This window comes from Equus quagga, chromosome 13 (genome assembly GCF_021613505.1).
Source record: "Equus quagga isolate Etosha38 chromosome 13, UCLA_HA_Equagga_1.0, whole genome shotgun sequence".
NCBI lineage: Eukaryota > Metazoa > Chordata > Mammalia > Perissodactyla > Equidae > Equus > Equus quagga.
This window is the reverse complement of record NC_060279.1, coordinates 52,851,223-52,878,112: the sequence shown is the minus strand read 5'-3', so window position 1 is coordinate 52,878,112 and position 26,890 is coordinate 52,851,223. Positions and strand designations below refer to the sequence as shown.

Here is a 26,890-nt window from a genome sequence, read left to right as displayed (position 1 = left end):
AGTATGCATGTAAAATGGTCCATTACCAGTGGGTGTGGGAAGACAATATTAGAACTAGTTTTAGGTATTTTTTTAATCTCATCCTTTAAAAATTAGTGTTTGTTTTACAATAATACTGAATATTAGTACATGTGTAAAATTTATAGATAAATATTCATATAATGGGCATATATGCCAAAACATTTTTTACTGACTGGGGCAAAATCGAAAAATTTTTGGAACTATCATCAACCTAAAAGAAAGTGAGACATTTTCTTCATTTAAGTGCAAACTTTACAAAAGGGTTAGTACTCCAAGTTTTAGGAGATAAAAGAAAAGCCCAATGCTGTTCCTATTAATTAGTAAAACCCAAAGTAAAAGCTAGTAATAAATGTAAAAAAGAGAAAGGAAACAGGGAAACTACTGGAATGGAATGAGAACAGCATCTTTCAACTAAAGATGCAATGACACCTACACCCGCCCACGCAGCCCCACACACATAGGTGCTAGTTATCGTGTAACCCCCAGAACAGTTCAGGGAAAAAAGAATGTAATAAAATGGACAGCCTCTTGGCATTTTGATGCGGCTTTTTAGCATTTGATCTCTTAAAGGAAAAAAAGGCAAGAAGTTTTATAGTTGACCCTACAGTATTTAGGAAAATGAAAGCCAGATGTGATGCTAGAATCATTTAGTTAGAAGGAGCTACGACTCTTGGTTGAAAAGCAGTGGGCACTGGAAACTACTATATATGACACAAGCAGCCATTTTCTTTACCACCCAGCAGTGTCTAGGGGCCATGTGGTTAGGCCAGGCCTTTTCCAAGGGAATACTACTACACAGCACCTAAGTCGACACTGTCCTGGGAGAGTCACAGTGGAACAAAGCCACAGGCAGTGGGAGGAAGTGTAATGGGCCCAGCATGAACAGGACGGAAGGTTCTAAGGGCAGAATCTGCAGTCACTTAGGAGTATTAAAAAAAAAATCACTGGAAACATGGATGAACCTTGAAGACCTAATGCTAAGTGAAATAAGGCAGGCACAAAAGGACATACTGTATTATCCCACTATCATTAATATTGTGTTATTCCACGTACATGAGGAATATGAGCAGTCAAATTCATAGAGACACAAAGTAGAATGGTGGCTGCCAGAGATGGGGGAAGGTGGAAGTGAGGACCAACTAATGGGGACAGAGCGTCAGTTTGGGAAAATGGAAAAGTTGTGGAGATGGATGGTGGTGAAGCTTGCACAACACTGTGAATTTATAGAATGCCACTTAACTGTACACTTAAAAATGGTTAAAATGATATATTTTATGTCACATGTATTTTACCACACACAAAGGTTTTTAAAAAATCACTAAAGAAGTCAATATGGAAAATGAAGAACTGTATGTTAAAGAAAAAGACAAAAAAACCTTTTTTTTTAATCAAGAGATAAGTACCTAGCTCCAGGCTCAAGGTCTAGATTGCAGACATTCATCATGAGTCCTATTAAAGGACAACCACATGCAGTTTTAACAACACTGTCACACACGTCACCTTGTAGCTCCCCTTCACTTGATGCCCAGCTCTTCCAGACTTCCCAGGAGTGACGAAGGGTCTCTTTTTCTCAGCTTTGCTCAGCCATGTCATTCATAATAGACAAATGAAAAGTCCCAGAAACCTGTTCTATTTGGGATGGTTTTCTTTTGTTCTAAGCTTCGGTGGTTAATATGCTTGACAAATTTCAGAGTCTCTCTATCTCTGTAGACCAATGCCAAAGAATTGTTTTCTGGATTCACTGTTAGCAGCTGAAACAGGCGAATACAATGACACATCAGAACACAAGCTTATTCTCAACTCTTCTTCAGTCCTTCAGCAGTGAACAGATGGTTTCCATATCGAGCACTTAGACTGGTGACCGGGGCTCCTTTACTAGGAAGAGCTACTGCTCTGGCTGTCAAGACATTTCCCAACAAGCCCCATTCCAATACATACCCAGAAAGGTTTTACTTAATGCATCGATTTCTTACTACATTGTAAGATTCATGGGAATGCACCACATGGCTCTTAATTTATTTGGGACTTCTCAGTAGGGTAGAATAAATGCTTAGTGATTATTCTTTAGCATCTTTATTCCATGCTGAGTACTTTCTACTAGAAATTAGAACGACTGCCAGGCAGACCAACATGGATTTATCAGCTAAAGACACTGGCAGAAGTTCCTAAAAATTGGGTCTCTGAAGAATGAAAACTTCCTCGAGAACTAGAAAGGACAGTTTGCTATCAGAAGCAGCTTACCTCTTCATCTTCACCTTTGGCAATGTAGGAAGTAAAGCCACCGTACTCTGGCTCCCAGCCTACAATGGGAAAATAAACAACCTTCAGAAACTCTCACTGCAAGAGTTCCATCATCTGCTTAGATCACTGATCCCAAGCTGCTTAAAACGGGGGGACCTGGGAGTTCAGCAGTCACCAACTCTGTGACTTACAAGGCTGAATTTACCATTCAATCAATACTGAAAAAGAAATAAAAACTAAGAATTAAGTGTCAAACACACCTGGAAGGACAGTTACATAAAAGCTGTAGATCTGGGGGGTTACTTGGAGGGAAGTTATGGTTCAGTCCGTCGCCCATACCTTAGTTGCAGATATAAATCCTACTTTGAGTTGGGAGGCTGAAACTCATGACACCCTAAGATCCCTTCCAACATTGAGCTCCTGTGATCAGAGGTCCTGGCCAAGGCAAATTCCTTCTGAGTTGGTTCAGTTGGAGAGGGGCACTCAGGAGAGACTGCCCTCTTAAGGACACAACTCATTGCTTTCCTTCTTTTCTCTTACCGTCACAGCCACAGTAGAGAAGTAAGTCCAGGGCAAATTCAGTCTTGCTGTTGTCATGGATCAAAGTGTAGTGACCAGTATTCCAATGCCTCAGTTCCCCCTGGCATGTGGGAACACTTGATTCTAAGAAAAAACAACAGAAGGCCAGGGAAATTTTAAAATAACCTTGCTACCACTGCTAGATTGCAGGGGAATGATAATTAGGAATGATACAGCACTAAAGGGAACAGCGGACGTCTGCTCCACCAACCCAGCCTGATAAAGATTGTCACACATGTACTAGGTCTGACTATTTGGGGAAAAAAGTTGACTTTCTATTTCTGTCTTCAAAATAAATTTCAGATAGAGTACCTATTTAGCTGCCAAAAAAAAAATAACATTAATATTACTTTAAATAGACTTTATTTTTTAGAGCAGTTTTAGGTTTACAGAAAAATTTCCTAGAAAGTACTTTCCGTATATTTATAATTGTTATATCTTCTTGCTGTACTGAAACTTTTAAAAATATATGTCGGGCCAGCCTGGTGGTGCAGCGGTTAAGTGAGCACGTTCTGCTTTGGCGGCCCAGGGTTCGCCGGTTTGGATCCTGGTGTGGACATGGCACTGCTTGGCAAGCCATGCTGTGGCAGGCTTCCCACATATAAAGTAGAGGAAGATGGGCACGGATGTTACCTCAGGGACAGTATTCCTCAGCAAAAAGAGGAGGATTGGCAGCAGATGTTAGCTCAGGGCTGATCTTTCTCAAAAGAATAAAATAAAATAAAAAAATAAAATGTCCTTCTTTGTCTCTTGTAATCTTTCCTGATTTAAAGTCTGTTTTGTCTGATAATAGCGTAGCCACCTCTGCTCTCTTTTGGTTACTATTTGCATGGCATATCTTTCTCCATCCTTTTACTTTCAAATCTCTTTATGTCTCTGGATCTAAAGTGAGTCTCTTGTGGACGGCATGTAGTTGGATCATGTGTTTTCATCCATCCTGCCAACTGCTGTCTTTTGATCGTCATTTAAAGTAATTACTGATAAAGGAGGACTTAATTCTATCATTTTGCTATTTGTTTTCTAAATGCCATATAGATTTTTGTCCCTCATTTCCTGCATTACTATCTTCCTTTGTGTTTAGTTGATTTTTTGTAGTGAAATGTTTAAATTCCTTTCTTATTTCCTTTTGTGTATATTCTATAGCTATTTTCTTTGTGGTTACCATGGGGATTACATTTAACATCCTAATGGTATAACATTCTAATTTGAATTTATGGCAATTTCTCTTCAGTAATATACAAAAACTCTACTTCTTTACAGCTCCATCCCCACCTTTTTCAGTTGTTGATGTCACATCTTTATACCTTGTGTGCCCCAAAGCATAAGCCAATAATTATTTTAAATGCATTAGTCTCTTAAATCATGTAGAAAACAAAGAGTGGAGCTACACACTGTTGTTACAATAATACTAAGCTTTTGTAATTGCCAATGTAGTTACCGTTATTGAGATCTTTATTTTTCCATATGGCTTCGAGGTACTGTCAAGTGTCATTTCATTTCACCCTGTAGGATTCCCTTGAGCATTTCCTGCAGGGCAGGTCTAGTGGTCACAAACTTCCTCAGCTTTTGTTTATCTGGGAATGTCTTAATTTCTCTCTCACTCTTGAAGGACATTTCACTGGACATAGGATTCTTGATTGACAGTTTTTTCTCTTGGCACTTCGAATATATTGGCCCATTGTCTTCTGGCCTCAAAAATTTCTGATGAGAAATCTGCGGATAATCTTACTGAGAATCCCTTATATGTGATGATTTGCTTCTCTCTTGCTGCTTTCAAGACTTGCTCTTTGTCTTTTAAAAGTTTACTTATAATGCGCCTTGGTGTGGGTCTCTGACTTCATCTTACCTGGAGTTCACTAGTTTCTTAGATGTTTATATGCACGTCTTTCATCAAATTTGGGAAGGTTTCAGCCATTATTTCTTCAAATATTCTCTCCGTTCCTTTCTTTCTCTCTTCTCCTCCTGGGACTCCCACAATGCTTATGTTGCAGTATCCCATAGGTCCCTTAGGCTCTGCTCACTTTTTTTCAATATTTTTTCTTTATGTTCCTCAACCTTTGTAATTTCCATTGTCCCAGAATCTTCTGCCTGCTCAAATGTGCCTTTGAATCCCTCTCGTGATTTTTTTCATTTCAGTTATTGTACTTTTCAGCTTCAGAATTGCTTTTTGATTTCTTTTTAGGTTTTCTCTCTCTTTACTGATATTTCCATTTTAATAATACAGCATTTTCTTGACTTTCTCCATGTCTTTAGTTCTTTAAGACATCCTTCGTTCTTCAGGATCTTTAAGACAGTTGTTTTAAAGTCTTTGTCTAGTGTATCTGCCATGAGGTCTTTTTCAGGGATAGTTTGTATGGATTTTTTCCCTTTGAATGGGCCATACTTTACTCTTTCTTTGTCTGCCTTGTGATTTTTTTTGTTGAAAACTGGACATTTGGATCTAATAATGTAGTAACTCTGGAAGCCAGATTTTCCTTCTTCCCTAGGGTTTGCTGTTTTTTGTTATTATTTCTGGTTTTTGTTTTATTGATTGTTGTAGGGTATCTCTGTGTTGAAGATCAGCCTGAAGTGTAAACTTAAGGTCTTCTAGGGTCTTTTCTGATCCCTTCTCTGGGCATTTATGGTCACTTTCTAATTTTTCCCCACATATGCTGTTCTTTTTTTTGAGGAAGATTAGCCCTGAGCTAACATCTGCTGCTAATCCTCCTGTTTTTGCTGAGGAAGACTGGCCCTGAGCTAACATCCATGCCCATCTTCTTCCACTTTATATGTAGGATGCCTGCCACAGCATGGCTTGCCAAGCAGTGCCATGCCCGCACCCAGGATCCAAACTGGCAAACCTCAGGCTGCCAAAGCAGAATGTGCGCACTTAACCGCTGCGCCACTGGGCCGGCCCCAGTGTTCTTTTTGAATGTCTTAGTCTTTAATGTTTGGCTCCCAAAAGGGGAAAAAGAGAAACATGAAGGGGAGGGAAAAAAAAAAAGACAACACTGGCCTTTTAAGTCCTTTGGCCAAGTCACTTAAACCAGATAGAGAGGGGCTTGCAACAATGAGGGAAAGTTCAACAACAAAGGCACCCCATCTCTTTGCACCTCTCAGATCAAAAGCAGCAGTCAGAGCACAGATCCCCAGTATCTGGAGGACAGGGTCCTTTGTGCCCACCCGGGCTCCCACAAACTGTGCTCAGCCACTGGCCACATGGCTGAGGATGGGGGATGGGTAGCTGCTACTATGCCAGGAGCCGAAATTGATCAAAATTAACCACAATTTATCATCCAAACCTTCCCTTGGAACCTGCAAGCCTTTAGGAGACTCCAGAGTTCCAAAACAGTTACATCAGACAGATTCTCCAAGTGCACCTGTTGTCTAGCCAGGGAGACAGACTCCTGCTGCTTCCTGCTCTGCCATCTTTCCAGAATCCTCTGAATATTATTTTATCTAATTTTGGAGCAGGGAAGAGATTTCTAAGCATGTCACCACCAAAAGCAGAAATGATGAAAGGCAAGTATAGTTCTGATTACTAAAACATTTTATAAAATTTAAAACATGCTAAACAAAATAAACAGCAAACTCTTAGGCCATGTAGGACAGAGGGGTCCTACATATATATGTAGCATTTTTTACAATCAGTAAGAACATAACAAAAAGCTAGAAGGAAAAATACACTGAGGTCATGAAAGGCAATTCATGAAAGAAAATCAAATGACCAATAAATACAGGGAAAAATATACAACCATTAATCAATGAAAGGCCAATGCCACTTTTACCTACAGAATAAGCAAAACTGGAAAAGAAAACACAATAATTAGTTTCTCAATGAAGAAGGAAAACACCATCATGTACCATACTGGTGGGAGTGTAAACTGATACAAATTTTGGGGAGGGCAACTGCTTGAAATTTTGTGCAGTCTTTGATACAGCACGTGCACATCTAAGAAGCTATTCTGAAGAAATAATGGATGCATCATTGTTTTATGATAGTGAAGAGCTGTAAACAATCTAAGTGTCCACCACGGGACTGGGTAAGATCATTTGATAAAATACCATGCAGTCATTAAAAATTATACTGCAGAAGTGTGGTTTTCACAGCTTTTAACTGTGGAATACATTCTTCAAGTGAAAGCTTCTAGAAATGCAATGTTGGAAAGAAGATATACCTAAAGCTCCTTTGGTTGGAGGCAAGGGCTTCTTAACTGAGGGGTTGTGTAGACTGTTATGCTACTGTATAAGGATGTAAAATAACAAAAAAGAACACCATTAAATATTAAGTGGGAAAAAGACAGATTATAGAATATATATGGTATACTCCCATTAAAAACTATATGTGTATACACAGACACCTATATATGTACATATATGTATATGCCTACGTAGCAAAAAAGACTGGAAGGATATATGTCAAACGTTACTAGGGGCACCTGTAGGTGATTATTTTCCTTTTACTTGTTTTCTAAACATTCTGAAATCGACATGTGTAATTTTTATATTAAAAAAAAACAACTTAAAATTGTCAGGACTGTAATGGTCCCAGTTATCTTACTAGATGTGTCCTAGCTATGCCAACATGTAACACTGCTGTTACATGCCTCAGCAACTTGATAGCTTTTATTTAAAGAACGCTTTCTAGCATTTCTTTAAGATGGTCAACTTTATAAACAGTGACTTTTCTCATTTACCCACTCTGCTTTGGTCCAGAGCTTTGCATACAGTAGATGCTCAATAATAGAATAAAGCATCTCTTGGTTGCCACATAGATTTTCTTCCAAGTGGCAGGTTCCCATAAAAAAGAAAGCAAGAAGGAATAGAAGTGGACAGATACTTTTTTAAAAAGCCCTTGAGGCCACACTGACCTTCACCTGATTCCTTTTAGGGTCTAGGTATAGACACTAGTATCAGTTATCAAGAAAAACCAACCTTCAGAAGAAAGGCTGTCTCGTATATTGAATAGCACAGAAAAAGCCATCTGGGTCAGGTGTTTCTAAATATCTGTGGTGACCAAAGTGACAGGTCAGTCAGTTTGGGAGGCTACAGAGTCCGAGTTCCATTGCTTGTGGTTAGCATCTCACACTGCTGGTTTTGTTTCCGTGGATGTCCACCTCCCCATCTTTGCTCTTCCAACTGCACAGGGTTCTTCTCAAGAAATCAGAGTGGACGCCGGGGAGAGCAAACTGAGGAGACAACCTGGTAACAGACTTTCTAATCTGATTTAGCAGGTGCTGAAAGATTTAAGCTGAACTTGAGCTGCTCAGCTACTGGTGCCAAAGTTTCTACAGAAGTGTTACCTCTTAAATGTCCTTTTTTTTTCTCTTTTTCATCTTTTCATCTTTTCCATCTTGTCTGTAGATAATTAAACTTCCTCTACTTTTAATAATTTCCTTCTATCTATTTGTCCAAATTGAAGCAAGCTTTTCTTAGGCTGTTATTGGTCCTTAGCAGAAATAAGCTGCTCATCTTCCGCTCCCTTATATTCTTATGTTTTAGACTAATTTTGGGCAGAGCCAGTCATATTTCTCTCCACCATTTGTGCTATTATTAGCCCAATAAAATGTATTAGCTGTTCCTCCTACCTAGAATGCTCTTCCCACAGATCCTTCTTGCCATTCAGCACTGAGCTTAGATGACAACTGCTCACACAGGCTTTTCCAGACTGCCCATTCACAAAAGAGGCCACCCAGCATTCTTCAGCTCGTCACTCTATTAAAATTTTCTGCATGGCACTTACCATCACATGATGTTTTCTTGTTGATGTATACATTTTATCTTTGTCCTCTCCTACTAGAACATAAGCTCCAGGAGAGCAGAGACCTTGTCTCTTTTGTTCTCTACCTCCTGAAACAGGGCCTAGCATACAGTAGATGCTCAAGAGATATTTGTGGAATGAATAAATAATTGGATGGTGAATGCTTAACAGAAAATAAGGACAAGTCATAACAACAGCTTACCCTTCTCTGCTTCGCATTCCTCTGGCTCTGGGTCTGTCTGCTCACTGCTCTGCTGGCGGTTGTTGCTGATGGCCACCTCATTATTCTCTGGCTCAGAGGAGCTATGGCTAGTCCCTTCTTCAGTGCTGTCAGCAGCAGAGGCTGCTTCTCCCTCTTTTTTGTCCTCAACCTCATCATCTTCTGAAGGGGCCAGGAAGTGAAGTTTCAGGCCTGTGAAGTTGGAGAGCAGCAAGAAGAGTGGCTCGGAGCGAAATAATTCCATGCAGTCCTTCAGTATTTTGGGAAGCGTGCTCTCTTCAGCTTTCTCATAAAACCTGAAAAGCAACAATGCCAAATTGTTCATCAAAGTCACAGATGGAAAATTACTCATGAAATAAAAGCTGATCTTTAGTTTTGTACCTCTCTCCCCAAATCTTGGCATAGCATACTAAAGCACAAGTTGTTACAGTAGTGAGATTTTGTTAGGGCCTGCTACTGGATGTCCCTGGGAACGAAAGATCATTAGGCAAATGTCCTGTCATTGGAGTTGAACCTTGCAGACAAATAGGCAGGTACTGAATGCAGAAACAACTATCTTGGAGGATGGGTTCTACCTTTTGTTAGGGGGACCTCGGCTGCTCCATTCCACATCTCCTTTCTCCAAAGCCTCACAGACCTCTGCAAATTTCTCAGGCTGGAAAATGAGCAAATGAAGCGATTAGCACATCTCCCTATGATCGCACACTGGTCTTGCAGGTGTAGCAGCTCTGCAGAACCATTCTGGCTGATTCCTAAAAGAGCCAGTTGACTCTCACTCCTTTCTCCCAAGATCCCCCAGTCCCGATATGATGAAGCCAGAGCAAAGCCTGGATAAATCGTCAGCAAGCTTAGCCAAAAGACCCGCGTGTCAATCTGGGCCATTTCCTTAAGTGGCTGTATATCTTATGTCAAATGGCTAAACCTCTCAAATTGCTGCATTTATAAAATTAAGATCATAATACAGACTCTTTAATTCCTAAGATGTGAGGAAAAAACATTAAACTGCCTAACAATGTCATTAAAATGAAAATCTCTGTATAACCATATGGATTCTCTAGGCCTCAGCTCATTCCCTTATTTAATCAGCATTCTAAATTTAAAAAGTCAAGGGCAGTACAAGAACCTGATTAATCTACTGAAATAGTCTCCACAAGAGGCTTTATATGTACTTGTTTAATGCAGTTTACCAAGGAGCATTCTGAAAACAGTAGTCCTATCAGCTATAAGTAGGAAAGAGGATCCCAAAACATGGTTTAGGTAAGCTTGGTTAAATAACATTAAATAAGTTTATTTACTACAGTACTTCTTCAATTCCTTAATACGGCAAGTCAGTTATAAAATTCCAAGAGAGAGAGACCACATGTAGTGTCTCTCAACCTTCTTTTCATGGAGGAACAACTCTTGGGACTGTGGTTCAGTGGGACCCAGGGTCGAGTGTGAAGCGCCACACCAGCATACGTGATCTCATGTGGCCCTCTCAACAACTCTTCAGATGGGCAAGGCAGTGTGATGATGAAATGAAAGCTCAGAGAGATTCAGTGACTTGCTCAGGTTAGTAGAAGCCCGGAGCCAGGACATGAATAGAGGTCTCCCGACTTCTGATCTAGTTCTCTCCGCACTCTAATGCGCCGCCTCATCGTCGTCAAACATTTGTTAACAAGCACCGAGCAACTGGTGATCTGTCTATACTAAAAGTAATAGTAAGCACCATATTCATCAAATGAATAGCGAGGGAACGACACACAACTCCCTCTCAGTGCAGAAGCGCGTGCATGTGTGTGTGTGTGTGTGTGTACCATTAGTATTCTAGACAATGGGAATACCCAAGGGATTCTTAACCCACTAAGCATAAAACTGATACCAGTGCTAGGTATTATCATCATTTCTATGTTTTATCTGAAGTAGAAGATGACATAAATATTTTAACCAGGATCAAAGCAAAAAACAACAAAAACTCTTAGTGATGCCTATTCACCCACCAAACAAGCAAAACTGCATCCAAACGAGATACAGCAGACAGGATATGCTCACCTACCTTAAGGAACTCCTTTAGGAGAATCTCAGACCTTTCTTCAAACTCATCTTGAATTTGAACTTGGTAATCCATGTCCAGATAAGTAGGGTTGATCCAATCATACAAAATTTCATGCTTACAAAGAAGCAGCAGATGCAAAAGGTGAGTTAATAATTCCTATTCCTTTTGTTCTGACATTATTTCACACTAGTAAAATATACGCAAATCCTCGCTTTATAATTTTTACCTTGTTACACATAAAGTGCTAGAAAACTTTGCCTGAGAAAGATAGTAGCAAGTTTATTTAAGAAAAGTGGAAGGGCAAGCTCAAAGTCTAGTTTCATTATCAGGAATAGCCATTTGTTTTTTTAATTTATTTTTCTATTGAGATCGCATAGGTTTATAATATTGTATATATTTCAGGTGTACATCATTATATTTCGACTTCTCTATAAACAATACCGTATTCACCACCAAAAGTCTAGTTGCCATCCATCACTGTATAAATGTGCCCTTTTACCCCTTTTGCCCTCTGCCCTCCCCTCTCCCCCTCTGGTAACCACCAATCTTCTCTCTGTATCTGTGTTTGTTTGTTGTTGTTAGGAATAGCCACTTTTTAAAACCAGAAAAACAAATGATATGCTACAGCTTCTAAGATAAGAATCCCAGCAACAAGAATTTATCCTTACATCTTGCGGGATGTGAGGGCTCCGAGGTATGAGAGGTTCAAAGTAGTTGGGAGGCCTGGTCAATGAAGGACCATGAAACCAGCCGCTTATAGACAAACGCGACTTTTCCTCAGACAGGACTTCAGACACCTGAAAGGACAAGGCCAGCAGCACATCAGCACAAAGAATAAGGAGGAAGCCAACACACACTAATGTCAGGATCCTTTGTGCTAGGTGTGAAGACAACCTGGCCACAGAAGTCCGACAGGAAGCTGTCACATTTAGACAATGGTGACTAAGAAGCACGATCTTTAGTACTCTATATATTTGTGGCTTACAATTTTTACCTGGTGAAAGGATACTGGAGACACTTCAAAGAAAACCAGGGTGTTCCACGAAGGGATAAGAGACTTGACAATCTGCTTCGGCTGAAAGCGTTCTGCACCAGGAGAGAACACATCCATAAATGTGGTTTCATTGTCATCGACCACTTCCAGGCCGCCTTGTTTCACCTTGACAATTCTCAAATTTCTAAGGGTATCTAGATGTACCCTCAGATCCCCAAATACCACATCTTTCCATCTGTTTCACTCATACTTGCTAGTTCTGCTCGGTGACATCTGTCTTACTACATTATCCATCTATTATTGATGAGGGCTGGAGTAAGTTCTGAAAGTTTCCTGGAGTCAACCTCTGGTGTCAGCCATTTAAAAAAAAAACCCTTTAAAGGGCCGGCCCAGTGGCGCAATAGTTAAGTTCACACATTCTGCTTTGGCGGCCCTGGGGTTCGCCAGTTCAGATCCCGGGTGCAGACACGGCATTGCTTATCAAGCCATGCTGTGGCAGGCATCCCACATATAAAGTAGAGGAAGATGGGCACGGATGTTAGCTCAGGGCCAGTCTTCCTCAGCAAAAAGAGGAGGATTGGCAGTAGTTAGCTCAGGGCTAATCTTCCTCAAAAAAAAAAAAAAGTGGAAAAAAAAACCCTTTAAAATCTTTAAAAAAAAAAAAGTGGGGGGGGGGGGGGGGGCCGGCCCTGTGGCTGAGTGGTTAAGTTTGCACACTCTGCTTTGGCGGCCCAGGGTTTTGCCAGTTCGAACCCTGGGAGTGGACATGGTACCGCTCATCAGGCCATGCTGAGGCGGCATCCCACATGCCACAGCTAGAAGGACCCACAACTAAAGGTACACAACTATGTACTGGGGGGCTCTGGGGAGAAAAAGGAAAAATAAAATCTTTAAAAAAAACAAAAAACCCTGACTCCTGTCAAGTGGACTGGTCCTGGCAGATTCATAGCTACAGGCAGCTTTACATGCTCTCCACCCTTCCCCAGTCAGTATTCAGAAGCAGGGTCTGACTATTCCTCATCTTAGACTGACTGTAATTCATCTCTGGAGTAATGATTATTTCAAGTACAACTTAGAGAGGTGGTTGTCAGGGCTGGCATTAATTCCTGCTGTGGTAGTCACTGTAATGAATGGCTTCCATCTCTTTTGAGGAGCACAGGCATCATGTCTAAGAATTCAGAAGCAGCTACTGGAGTTGAAGAGCATGCGCTTGTCTTACCATCAACACTGTACAGGTCCAGGGTGCCCCCCAAGCTCCTGTCCCAGGAAGGAACCAGGTAAAGAATGAAGGCGATCCTGCGCCCTTCCAGCTCATCATCATGGCAGAGCAGGGCATCTGCAATAGTTTAATGCACACCTTAACGTCCTGGTGCAGACAATGATATCTGATCCTGTATTTAACATCAGTCCATCTGATTTGCATCTGTAACGTCAGCTCCTTTAAAAATGTAGCTTTAAAATGACACTTATTTCTCCTCTTTTATAATTATAGAAACAAAACTGTCAGTATAGGAAACTAAAAACACTGAAGAGCACACATATAGAGAGACCCAGAGGTAATCACTAGCAATATTTTTACATACGTTCTTCCAGTATTTTTCCTACATACATGTATTTGCTTTTTTAAAAAATGGTATCTTACAGTGGTTGTTTTGTGGCCTGCTTTTTTTTTTTTTATTAAATGGCAAGTGCTTTTCCATGTCAATATACACACTTATCTCTTTTATGCTGCATAGTTATGGTACTATATGGATTATGAATTACTTCTCTTCCCCCTTTAATCAATCTTCTATTTGTTGTTTCCTATTCTTGTCTATTATAAAGAATGCTTTAATGAACATCATTGTACATAGATCTTTTTGTACTTGTTCCCATTAGTTTCTTGAGCTAAACTTTTGAAAGTCATTAGGTGGTGGGGAGCAAGACAGGCATCTGTGCAGAGTGGGAGAGGGAGGGAATGCTAAGGTGAACTGAGATTGTTCACACACGGAGGGACTGTTTTGATAAATAAACATATTGAAGGTAATGGCAGCCAGGTTTCTCACTGGTGAAGAAGGGAATCACAAATATGGAAAAAGAGAAATCTAGAATGAACCCTATGGTGTTGAACTGGAACTGGAGGAATGAATGTGAATTCAGTTTCCTATATATGTATCTATACAGATATTTATACAGATATCTAGATATAAATATAGATATAGAAATACATACAAATGTAAACGCATACATGCGTTGCATGCATATGCACACATACATTTGCCACCTCCTTCTGCTGAAAGGGCTGGGAGCAGTAATATCCTAATACTAGAGTCCAGATCTTGATTTTTAAGTATCATTCTTCACTAAAAGGAACAAGGGTTCTTTGCAAGAATGGCCAACTCCAGGTCTAGAGCATGGGAAATATAAGGTAAGCCTGGAAAATCTAGTTTTGCCAGAAAGTAAGATATATTAAGAATGGTGAGGACAATCAAAAGGACACAGAAGTGGTTTAAAGGGGCTCCCCTTGATCAATACAGGGACAATATGAGCATCAGTGTAATGAAAGGAACTGATAATAGCCCATTACATAAATAGTAATCCATAAATCCACACTGACATAAATAAATAAATGGGGAGTGGGGAAAGTTTTCTTTACAGTAGACAACTGAATAATGTAGAAGAAATGATTTTATTATAAAAAATCACCATTTGGCAACCTACATAGTAATAATTTAGCAAGAAATCTCAGTGGATGCTATAATAAGTGAATCAAAGTTTGATGAGAAATGGGATATTTACATAGTCTTAAAGTATCTCTCCACACAAAATACTTATTAACTTACAGAGAGGAAAAAAACAAGTTTACAGTGGAAAAACTTGATGCCAGCCACCACCTTAAGTGATCACAGTTAATATCACCAATGACATGACACAGAGAAACCGTGTACCACTTGATAAAATGCAGTAAAGCGAACACATAATTAATTCTGTAACATTCCTAGCCAAAAATGCATGGCTTGAATCTAATCATGAGGCAGCAGCAGACAACCCCAACTGAGGGAAGTCTTACAAAATAACCCATCTGTAAATCTGCAGAAGCATCAAGATCATGAAAGTCAAGGAGACACTAAGGAACTGTTCTAGACGGAGGGGAACTAAGGAGGCATGACAACTAAATGCACTGTTTTGATCCTTTTGCTATAAAGGACCAAATAATGGAAGCTGAATGGAGCCTGTGGATTAGATGGGAATAACATATCAATCTTAATTTCCTGATTTTGATGGTTTATTACTATCATGTACGAGAATGTCCTTGTTGTTAGGAATTACTGAAGTGTTCAGGAGTCTTGGAGCATCGTAATGGCAATCTACTCTCAAGTAAAATAGGAAAAAATTATTTTTACTATGCGTGCCACTTTTCTGTAAGTTTGAAATTACTTCAAATTAAAAAGAAAAAGAAAGTTAAAAAAAGGGCATATGATAGAACTCTTCATGTGTATCACTAAGTTATCCTAAAAAAGTTGTGACCAATTTATGCTTCCCCAGGACAATGTAGGAGGGTAAACCCAAATCAAAATTTTATTTAGTAAAACAAAACAAAACACTTTTCCTTCCAGCTGAAACACCAAACATGTTTTCGAAAAGATATTTATATGCTCAGAAAGGGACCTGGAAGGATGCACCCCAAACTGGTGACAATGGATACCTCTGAAGAGAAAGGGGAAGCAAGGAGAAGGTGAAGGAGGCTATCATGGTTTCCACGGTACACTTCTATATTATTTGAATTTTTTTCCTTAAGAATGTATTCACTTAATACCTTCAAAATAAAAAAAAAAAAAGAAGAAAAAGTGGCATTGGGGGAGATATTTGTTCCCTAGGAAATCTAAGAGTAGTATTTATAATAGCACCTCTGAATTTCCTGATATTGTATACGAAGTTAGTGAGTATGTGCATTATCAGTGTTTTTCTTAAAATATGGTCAAAGCTTTCACCATATTCTCCAAGAGAGCCACTGCCTTATGCCTTTGAACAAGATGGGCATTTCTGGACATGAGCTGGGTCAGATCTTCCTTATGAAGAAGATCCTAATGCTATGCAGGGACACACAGTCTAGGATTTTGGTACACTGACCCACCACCAATCTTTCTACCATAGTTTAGTTAAGACTTTTAAATCTTACAGACATCAGGGTTTTATGTTTCTTACCTGAGAATTCATATTTAGCACAAGACATGTCAATGGTTGATTCCAGGTCAATCTTGGAAATGTCAGAAAGCCAAGCTCGGAAATTTTCAAACAGAATTTTCCTAGAAATGTAAACAAAAGATAACTTGTTATGCTATAGTGTGGGCTCCATTTGGATCTATGCCTTAACTGTTTTTTCCTGGAGGTTGCAGTTTATTTAGGAGATCCATTCCTGAGAATGTTCCTCACTTTAAACTTGCATAGTTTAGGACTAATATTCCCAGAGAAATAAATATAAGTTTACCTACTGTAATATATTTTTGCTCTTCTGTTTCATTGTATTTTCTTCCTCCTAAATTTACAGCATGCCCTATCATTGAGGCAGCGCTTTGGCCTCTGTCAGAACAATTTATCACACCAAGGTTCCATTCCAACGGTACTGATTTTTAGACAGGATTTTCAGTACTAATGACAGCACCACTGTTGAATGAACACTTGGGTGACACTGCTGTAGATTAAAACCTTTAAACTGCAATAATGGTGAATATTATGCTAAGTGTACAATAATCAGTAAAATCTTTCATAGAGCTTCTGATGCTAACAGGATACCAGTAAAAGATGCTGAACATTTCCATGTACCAGCAAAACTGGCTCTCTGTACAGAAATCTCTTTAACACAATTTATGACTCACTCAGCCAATCAACTCTGAAATTACGTTAACCTTGATGAATTAAAAATATTTTTAAAGGATTTACGTTAGTTCAAATTTTACACATAAAGAGACAATATTTTTTGGATCATCCTAGTCCAAAGGTACATAAGTGAATTTCCCATAAAATGCAATTGTGCTGTTTGTAACTAAATATCAACTCTACAAGTTGATCCCCTAAGATTTTAATGCCAAATACCTTTTACACTATACACTATCCAAATCAAAAAATTCCATAAAAGAGTGTGCTCAGTTAGTTCAACCAGAAGTGCCATGTCACTTTTACAGGCAGAGTTACAAATTACATAGAATGGGCCAGCACAGCAAACTGCTGAACCAGGCTTCAGATGTGGGTGGTAAACATTTCTGCAAAGTCTTGATGCTTTAAGCAACTAATAGTATCAAAGCCTTAAATCCTTCTTTTACTGGTAATATCAGCATCCACAAATTTATCCTGTAAAAAGCTCTTCCTCTAGTCACTTTATGAAAGCGTCAGAAGGACAGGGTTATTTTCTGTCATCATTCTCATTTGTTAATTATACTCATGAGAGAAATCACAGAACCCAGCTGGGAAATAAAAAGATCACCTTTCTGTAAAGACCAAGGAATTCTGTCTGTCACACCATCTGGCTGTTACCCTTTGGGTACAGAATGTAACTCAGTCCCACAGGAAACGCTTACCAGAGGGGTGTTGTGAACGAATGCTTCAAAGCATGATAATGTCTCTTTGGGGAGAAAAAAGTCTAAATAAGTATGAAATATTACAAGTTACAGTTAACATATGAGCAAAACTTCAGGATTTAGAAGAAATAACGACCGGTACAGCCTGCCACTGTATACGGAAATGTCACAGAGAAAAAAGAGAATGAGAAAAAATAACTTGTACGCTATAGATGGGAAACAAACAGCTATTACAAGGTAACATGCTTATTGCAGCAAAACTAGGAAAAAATCCTGTATAAGTAAAAGGAAACTGATAAACTAAAATCTGTCATCCTACTAGCTGGCTTAAAACATTCCATTCTCCCAAGTCTTTTCCTTTGTATACACATAGGTAGCCAAAGATAGGACTCTCTTTTTTTAAATGGGATCACACTGTACTGTTTTAACTTCTTTTCTCTCTACAAGTGTATTTCCTTGAGTCTAATATGCCTTTGCCTATAAGAAGTATCATTATTTTATACATCACTTAAAAATGTTGCCAATTAAACTAGGACACAACAGTAATTGTAAGACATTGGCTCAGAGATGTTAAAATGTAAAAAAAAAAAAAAAGGTTTGAGAATTGATGAAACAGGGTATAACTTTACCATACTCATGTGTTAAAATTTGCACACATCATATTCAGTGGTTGTCTAGTTTTCCACTTTATGTTTCCTACCATTATCTATATAAATCTCAATGGATGGTACATAATTTTTCACTACTATAAACAACATTACAACAAATAATCTCGTATGGAATCTTTGAGCACATCCTTAGTTATTTTCTTAGGATAAATTCTTATAAGTGGAATTACACTACAAAAGATAAGCATAATTTTAAGAGTTTTGATACCTCTTTCAAAACCATCTTCTATGACAGACTACAGCAGTGTGTAAAGGTATCTACACTTCGGTCAACACTGCAGCTTTTGTTTTTAATATTTGCCAACCTCATATGTAGAAAATGGTACCTCCAGTGCTAATTTGCTTCCTTGATTACTAACAAGGTTGAACATTTTATCACTGAGAACCTGCCTCGGAATCAGACAGACCTGGGTTGTGCATCAGCTCCCTCAATTTTCACCTAGGTGTCCTGAAGAAGTTACTTATTTCTCAGAGTCTGTTACCTCCTCTACAAAATGGGATAATAATGTCAACAAAGATTACCTGACACAGCATTTAAAGCACTTACTACTCTGCCTGGCACACAGTAGGCACCCCACAAATATGATTACTTGTTTACCTTAAAGCACAGATGTGAGGCTCTCTTCTCTTCTTCAAATCGTCAGACTTGATCATGAAAAAAGATGAAAAGGATTTCGTTCAAATACCAGACACACAGAGGAGAGTGGTTTAGTTAGCTCTGGGAGGATAACATTGTGGTTAAGAGCCTGGACCCTGAAAACTGCCTAGTGTGATGCATGGCCCCTCCACTTGGCAGCTCTGTGCCTCAAGCAAGTTACTTAGCCTCTCTGTGCCTTATTCACTAAAAAACTACTTAAATAGTTATTATAGTGGAAGTTATATTCTTGTTGAGGAAGACAGACAATAAACATAAAACATGGATTATTAGTATAAAAGAAGGTGATAAATGTATAGGGAAAAAACAGCAGAGTGAGAGGGACCAGGAGTGCTGAGAGTGGGGAAGGGTCAGCAATTATAAACAGGGTGGCCAGGTTAGACTTCACTGAGATGAAGCCAAGACTTGAAGGAGGTCGGGGAGTGCGCCAAGGGAGTATCTGGGCAAGGAAGATTCAAGATCCTGAGTGTGAAGAATGCCTGGCTATTCAAGAAATTGCAAGGAGACTGTGTGGCTAGAGCACAGAGTGAGGGGGAAGGAAGTAAGAGATGAGGCCAAAGAGGCAATGGGGACCTTAGAGCCATTTTAAGTACTTTGGCTTTTACTCAAAGAAATGAGGAACCACTGGAGTTTTTGAGCAAAGGAGTAATACAACCCCATTTACATTTTTTAAAACTGAGATAAAATTCACATAACATAAAATTTACCATTTTAACCATTTGGAAGTGTGTAATTCAGTGGATTTTAGTATATTCATAATGTTGTGCAACCATCACCACTATCTAATTCCAGAATTTTTTGGCACCCGACAAAGAAACCCTGTACCCATTAGGCAGTCACTCCTCATTCTCCCCTCCCCCTAGATCCTGGCAACCACTAATCTACTGTCTCTATATATGTATTCGCTGGTCATTACATATAAACAGAATCATATAATATGTGGCCCTTTGGGTCAAGCTTCTTTCACATAGCATGTTTTCAAGGTGCATCCATGTTGCAGCAGTATTGGTACCCCATTCCTTTTTCTGGCTGAATAATATTCCATTGTATGGACATACCACATTTGGTCTATCCATTCATCGGTTGATGGACATTTGGGTTGTTTCCACTTTTTGGCTATTATAAATAATGCTGCTATGAACATTTGCGTACAACTTTTTATGTGAACATATGTCTTCAGTTCTCTCTGGTCCATTTACATTTTAAAAGAATATAATGGCTATGATTGTGTAGGTGGGCAAGGGTAGAAGTAGGGAGATGGGTTAACATACAAATAGAATAATCCTGGTAAGAGACAAAGGCGGCTTGATCCAGGTGTTGGTTGTTGGCAGTGAAAGTGGAAAGAAGTGAGTTTTTCTGAATGTATTTTGAAGGTAGTGTAACAGCTAGATCTGAAGTTAGCATGAGGGAAAGAAATGTTGTAACTATGACCCTGACTCACCAGTCTGTATGAATATGTTCTAGCTTTCAGGTAGCCCAGATGATTAAGCATCTCTTCCTTTTGCAATATACATGATCTGCTAGTTCTGACTCTTGCTTACTATCTCCCAGCTGTGATAAGACAACTTTGTTCTCTGAGTTCCCCAGGAACAGAACAACCTCCAGAAAGAAAAATTCCGCATTACTACCCATCATGAATGACAAAAGAAAGAGATAATGAGGTGCCTTGACGTCTACACCAGATGGTTGACATTACTAAACCCCCCTTCCTTACCCATTTCCCATATATAACTGCCTCAAGATTCTGTATGATTTTAAGATGGTTTTTAGGACACTAGTCTGCCATCTTCTGATTATGCTAGCTAATCGTATAAATTTTCCTTTCTCAACTACTGGCTCATTTGCAATTGATTAGCACTGGATTGCGGTGAGCTGAACGAGCCCCTTTTTGCTCAGTTACAGTAGAGCCAGCAGAATTTCCCAACGGACTGGATACGAGTTGTGAGAGGAATCAAGGATGACCTCAAGGCTTCTGGCCTGAGCCACTGAAAACATCAAATTGCTATTAACTGAGATGGGGAAAATGGCAGGTGGAAAGATCAGGAGTTTAGTTTTGGACACTTAATAGATATCGAGAGCAGAGGCAAAGCCATGAGACTCCCTGGAAATCTGCTTGGAAGTGGTCCAAGGGCTAAGCCCTAGAGGACTCCATCACCAAGAAGTCAGGTATGAAAGGAAGACCTACCAGAGGAAACTAGGAAGGACTCACCAGTGAGGTAGAAGGAAAATTGAGAGGGCATGGTAGATAGCCCTGGGGGTGGAGTGGAGGAAGAGAGGCTGCAAAGGGCACTGGAGTGGAAGGTCCCAAAAGTAGGAAGGAATTCGGTCAAGAAATCCATGGAGGTGTGTTTCAGGAAGGAGAGCCAGCAGCAGCCAATGAAAAAAGGGCAAGTTCATGTCCAAAGAACATAGTGATGTGGGGCCGGCGGGAACCTCAGGGAGACTTAGGGTGGCATGGAGAAGTAAGGATGCTGTGACACAAGGAGACATGGAGGCAAGGAAAGTGACGCAGCAAGTGTAGACAGAGGGGAAGATCCTGGAAGCTGGAGAAGAATGTGATATGGAGGGAGTTTTCTCCTGTTTTAAAAATGGGAGAGATGCACACAAATTTAATGCTGATGGAAGATTCCAGTAGGGAGAGATTTAAAAAGAGGAAGAAAGTGTAGATAATTCCCTGAAGAGTAATTCCCTGCAGAGGCTGGGCGGGTGTTTGGGATGAAAGGCTGAGTAGGGATGGACGGTAATGACCAGGAGGGCCACCTCTCCTGAGGAAAGGACTGGAGGCAGATAGACGGGTGGGTGGGGGTGGGCTCGAGGGTGTTGCCCTCAGGTGGTTTCACTTTTTGCTGAAGGAGGAGAAGCCATGAGTTCAGAGTGAGGCAGAAGCTGAGAGAAGCACAGCGGAGTGCGTCTTAGCGTTGAGTGCCTGGCTGAGGTTTGTGACGCAACTCCACAGAGGGTCACAGGAGGTTGTGATTATCCCTCCCGACCACCATTTGGGAGCATCCAGAACTGGGTTTTTCCAGGTGGAACAAAGGAAGGACAAGGGGGCAAAGAAGGTTAGCATATTGACTGGTGGTTGAGGGGGTCATGGAATCCAAGCAGGTGAGGGGTAGAAGAAGGAGGATGCAACAGGGAGGGGACGGCCGGTGCCTCCAGGAGGTCTATCGGGGAGAAGAACTGGTGTAGAGAGAGCACTGCACGCTCTGGGTGTTAGCTCCACCACAGCAGGGATCTTTGTCTTGTCCACTGACACAACCCAAGCACCTACAATTAGTTACTGGACATGCAATCTGGAGGAGAAGAGACTGGTCACACAGGAAGTTTTATGAATGCATGGTTCCAGAGGGACAGCAGCTGCAGATGATGACGAAGTCCATGGGTGGCCCTAGGATTGGGTGGTTGAAGTGGTGTGGAGAGAGTCCTCAGGGCCCTGGAAGTCAGGGGCCAGAGAGGCCAGGGTTTGGGTGGGTCATGCTTATGTACGACAAAGTTGCTTAGGCTGATGGCAGGTTGGGGATGTGGACGTGGACTGTATGCCAGGTGAGGACAGTGACTCGAAGGATGGTAGACGGCTATGGCAAGGAGGGTGTACTGGGTTTGGAAGTGTCCCCCCAAATTCATGTCTATTCTGGAACCCCAGAACAAAAAGGAAAAAAAAAAGAGAGAGTGAGCAAGCACATGGTATCCTGAAAGTAAAGTGAAAAAATGTCTCTAGGAAGGAGGCATAACATAGTAGGTCAAATGCTGCTGGAGGTCAAGTAAAACCAGACCTGAAAACTGACCATTAGATTTACTAAGGTGGAAGTCGTGAGTGACCTAGACAAGGGGAGTTTCAGTGGAGCATAACAGGTGAAAGCTGAAGCACAGGTGGCCAACAGAGAATTCCAGAAGAGGAAATTTGAGACAGTACAGACAACTCATAAGGAATGCTACAGTCAAGGGGAGCAGAGGAATGGGGTAGTAGAGGAAGGGGAAAGTCAGACCAAGAGCATTTTTTTTTTCCTGAAGATAAGAAGAACTAGTAGTGACAGCTTTTCTTCTTTTTTTGTATGTTGAAGGGAATGGTCCCGAAGAGAAGGAAAAATTACTGATGTAATTTCTTCATCTATAAAACAGGAATAGTAATGTATGTCCTTCACAGGACTGTTATGAGGATTGAATGAATGAATAAATGTAAAGCACTTGGCAATAAGCATGCACTCAATAATGCTTGCTTTAAATAAATACAGACTATCGGGCTACTCCCAATGACAGCCTTGGCTAGGGGGACTGGAAGATGTTATAGACTCAATTAGGAAGTCAACTCACAGCACAAGCAAAGAAAAAGAGATATAGGTGAAGTCTGAAGGCACAGGAGACTGCAAACAGCTCTATATTTACCGTCTGCAGATGAAGTTCAGTCCCAAAGCGAGCAGGGTAAAAATTATTCACAGCAGAGCAGAGTTTCACCAAGCACGCACGGGGATCTAATGTAATGGCTTCCTTTTTTTCCCCCTCATCACCCAGGGCACTTTTTATTATTTTGCCTCGCACTGACTTCACAGTTAGAAGTATTTTCATCTACCAAATTGCATTAAGTAAAAACCATTTTGATTTCTCAGTTTTAGTAACCAGAGATGCATATAAATCATCTAAATCAACAAAAGAGGCCAAGTGTTACCAAAGTTGATACAGTTACAAAGGCAAACAACTACGGTTTTTAATTAACCTATGGAACTTTACTCTGGATACAGCTAATTTTCGTTAGTTCTTCTGAATTATTAAGAATCCCATCATTCGTGTATTTAACCTGGATTAATTCAATCATATGTACAAGGCCCCAAGATAGACAGACTGGGGGACAGAAATGGGTGACCAAACAATCAGCTCTGGAGATAACGGAGAAATCGGTTATCACTCTCTTATTCTGGATAAAGAGAAATCAAAGCGAAGGTGCAAAGAAAAGAAAATAATCCTTCACCTTTTTCATTTTTATTTTTTGTGATTTTAAGGGCTGCTGTCCTTGAGGTTTTATAAAGGATTTCCAAGAGTGATGTACGTCATGTACTGAAAGATATCCCTCATACTGGGGAAACCAACGACCCATATTTCTATACCTAGACTGGGCCTGTCTTCTAAGAATAGGAAAACTAGCCTCGATTTTGAGATAGTCGTTTCTGCCAAATTAAACTGTCCATCAAAAAAGGAATGATCTCTCTGTAAGACATATTGCAACGCAGAGCATACTGCAATACATGAAGCTACCTAAACAAAGATACGAACTCAAAAATTTAAATGGTTATCATCTCCCAATGTACAACTCTCTCCAAAGTGTACTTAACCCCTATATGTATAACGTACTTACTTATTGGCTTACTGTATTTCTTGATTCTCTATCACTTTCACTATTAACTCTATTATTTTAGATTTTAAAGTCTTATAGGGCAGGAACTAGCAAAGATTCTCAAATAATAATTATAGTACCTAACAAAGAGTTAACACTCAGTAAGCTTACGTTAAATGAATGAATGTTTTTAACAATGTTGAGACAAGGATCTTCCACGGCAAACCCAATCTAAAACCTCAAGTCTGAAGGTACTGAATGATTTTATAGCATATGAATTTCTGAAGTGGAAGAGCTAATGTGAAAGGGGCATACATACCTGCTGGAACTTATATAAATCATTGTACTTTTCATGGAAGTCCAAGTTCAAAAGTTCCTTCTGAAGCCCTTCCAAGAAGTTTTGGCTTTGGATGAAGTTTGGGATCACGCAGTGAAGAAAGGGGTCCATGTCCATGACAATGGCTTCTGTTGGAAGGAAAACATGATTTGTGGCTTTTTTCCGTTTTTATTTTTGACCCCTAAGTAGCACAGTAGAGAAAATACAAAAGGGGATGGTCATGAATTTTCAGGAACCTAGTACCCAAGATTTGGAGGAAGAATTAAAAGCTTGTTCTTTTTGTTTTTTTTTTACAGATTGGCACCTGAGCTAACAACTATTGCCAATTTTCTCTCTTTTTTTTATTCTTCTTCCCAAAGCTCCCCAGTACATAGTTGTATATTCTAGGTGTGAGTGCCTCTGGTTGTGGCATGTGGGATGCCACCTCAGCATGGGTTGATGAGCAGTGCTGTGTCCACACCCAGGATCCGAACCAGTGAAACCCTGGGCCGCCGAAGCAGAGCACACAAACATAACCACTAGGCCGCTGGGCTGGCCCTTCTTTACAGGATACTACTTTTTAAAGATACTACTTAAAATATTAGTCTGTAAGATGAATACAGGTGATGTCACTAAATTAAGTTTCCTGTTCTTTTGGGTTTTTTTTAGTTCAATGATTACTTATTGAATTGAATGTATTTTATTTATTTATTTATTTTTTGGTGAGGCAGATTTGCCCTGAGCTAACATTTTCGGCCAATTTCCCTCTTTTTGCTTGAGAAAGACTGTCGCTGAGCTAACATGTGGGCCAATCTTCCTCTGTTTTGTATGTGGGACACCGCCACGGCACGGCTTGATGAGCAGTGTGTAGGTTACCCCCCTTATCCAAATCCGTGAACGCAGGGCCGCTCAAGCAGGGCGCGAACTTAACCACTATGCCACTGGCTGCCCCAAATTGAATGTATTTTAGATTCTTAATTCACTTCCCCACAAATTTAAAATAAGAGTAGCAAATTAAAAATCAGAATAGCAACACTGGCTGGCAATTTTTCTTCAACCCTTTTTCTTTCCCCAAGTTACTATCAGAGGAAGTTACTTCATATTTTTTTTCCAATCAGTTCAGGCATAACCTCCCTTAATTTCTTGATTTTCACCTCAACATTCTACCCACTGCCTCTGGTGGGAAGATTTCGCACCTCTATAATAATCACCACTACCACTTACCAGGTGCCAGGCACAGTGGTGCTTTACACGCATTACTGCATTTAATCTTCTCAACAGCTCTAAAGTAAACATTATCACTATCTCCATCCTACAGATGAGGAAATTGAGAAGTCGCGGAGTGTACAGAGCTTGCACTTTAAACACTAAGCTATCACCTTCTCTGTGCATCCAGGGCACTCGGGACTCACCTCTTCAAAGCATTTAACCACTGAAACAAAAATCATGGCAAACTTTAGAAGGGAAAGTGTGATGCATGAAGCAGAGTCCTTATCCTATGAGGTGATATTTGAAGCCGAGGCTGGAATCGTTCAATGCAGGTTCCCTCCCTTAGCCAACACACATTTGCTTTCACGGGTCATGTAGTTGAACTACAGGCGCGTAAAAACGAGTAAGCTCAGGAGCGTGCTATCTGGCAGCTCACAACATGCTCTGGCTACACCATCCCGGGACAAGTGAGCTCTACCCTCCGAGGAGAAATCGCATAAGCCACTCAAATACGTGTCCAAAGGCTTACTGGTCCTTACTCAGGGAAACATTTATTGATGGTTACATGCATTCGCTTACGAATCTCATTCAACATCTTTTACGTAGGAAGGAACTGAAGTTTAAAAAAGTTAAATCCATTGCCCAACGACGCACAGACGGTGGAGAGGATTCTAACTCAATTATCCCTAATTCCAGAATTCCACTGCGAATTTGCATGCCCTCTACTTCCCGAAACTCTCCGGCCTACAGGTCTTCCCTTCTCAGGTTTCTAAATCCAAACTGAACCTGGAATGGAAGTGGGCAGCAGGCCAGGCAGGAGGGTCAGAGGTGGCCAAAGTCACGCCCTCTCCGAGAGCTTCTTCCCTTGTGGCCCCGCCGCTCAGGGACCGGCTCGAGTACCAGGACTTCTTCAGAGGCCCCTAACCCCGCGCGGCGGCTCCCCCTTCACAGCCCTCGGTTACCGTGACAGAACGGCGTCCTGCGGCTCCAGGCCTCAGCCACCTGCTTTTTTAAGGCTTCCTCCGTGACGGCGTCCGAAAACTCCGCCATCACCTCCTTCTTTCCCTTTTTCCCTTTCCGGCCCGGGCCGGGCTCAGCAGGCCGTTTCCCATTCATCTCCTCCCAAGTTACAGACCCTCTCCCCACCCGACACAGAGCAAGCAACTATTTCCCTATGGAGACTACAATTCCCAGGATGCCTCCTTTCCCACGTTCCCCGGCGTCACCCAATAGCAAGGACCAAAGTAAGAGGGGGCGGAAGCCTTGCCGGATTTACCAATGGGAGCTCCAGATATTGCGGCCATCTTCCCTTTGATTGGCTCAATGGTGCT

At 40.6% G+C, this 26,890-nt stretch overlaps 1 protein-coding gene across 1 annotated transcript; it reads right to left on the bottom strand.

The window, feature by feature from the left end:
* Positions 1-1,296: 1,296 nt before the first annotated feature.
* On the bottom strand, positions 1,297-26,723 carry OGFOD1 (2-oxoglutarate and iron dependent oxygenase domain containing 1). The gene is made up of 13 exons (XM_046684365.1): positions 26,522-26,723; positions 24,354-24,499; positions 18,652-18,698; positions 16,016-16,116; positions 13,050-13,166; positions 11,831-11,922; positions 11,505-11,633; positions 10,837-10,950; positions 9,377-9,456; positions 8,784-9,097; positions 2,803-2,925; positions 2,263-2,321; positions 1,297-1,772 (listed from the first exon to the last, which is right to left on the bottom strand). Exons 1-13 carry the CDS (start codon positions 26,673-26,675, stop codon positions 1,611-1,613), a joined length of 1,638 nt encoding a protein of 545 aa, XP_046540321.1. The 5' UTR covers positions 26,676-26,723; the 3' UTR covers positions 1,297-1,610.
* Between the last annotated feature and the right edge of the window lie 167 nt (positions 26,724-26,890).

Excerpts from the sequence above, each read along its gene's own strand:
- OGFOD1 (XM_046684365.1), bottom strand. The coding sequence starts at position 26,675 with ATGAATGGGAAACGGCCTGCTGAGCCCGGCCCGGGCCGGAAAGGGAAA. Across the intron at positions 9,098-9,376 it reads CGAGGTCCCCCTAACAAAAG|GTTTTATGAGAAAGCTGAAG; the intron begins GTAGAACCCATC and ends GTTGCTTTTCAG. Across the intron at positions 1,773-2,262 it reads CCAAAGGTGAAGATGAAGAG|CTGCTAACAGTGAATCCAGA; the intron begins GTAAGCTGCTTC and ends CGCCTGTTTCAG.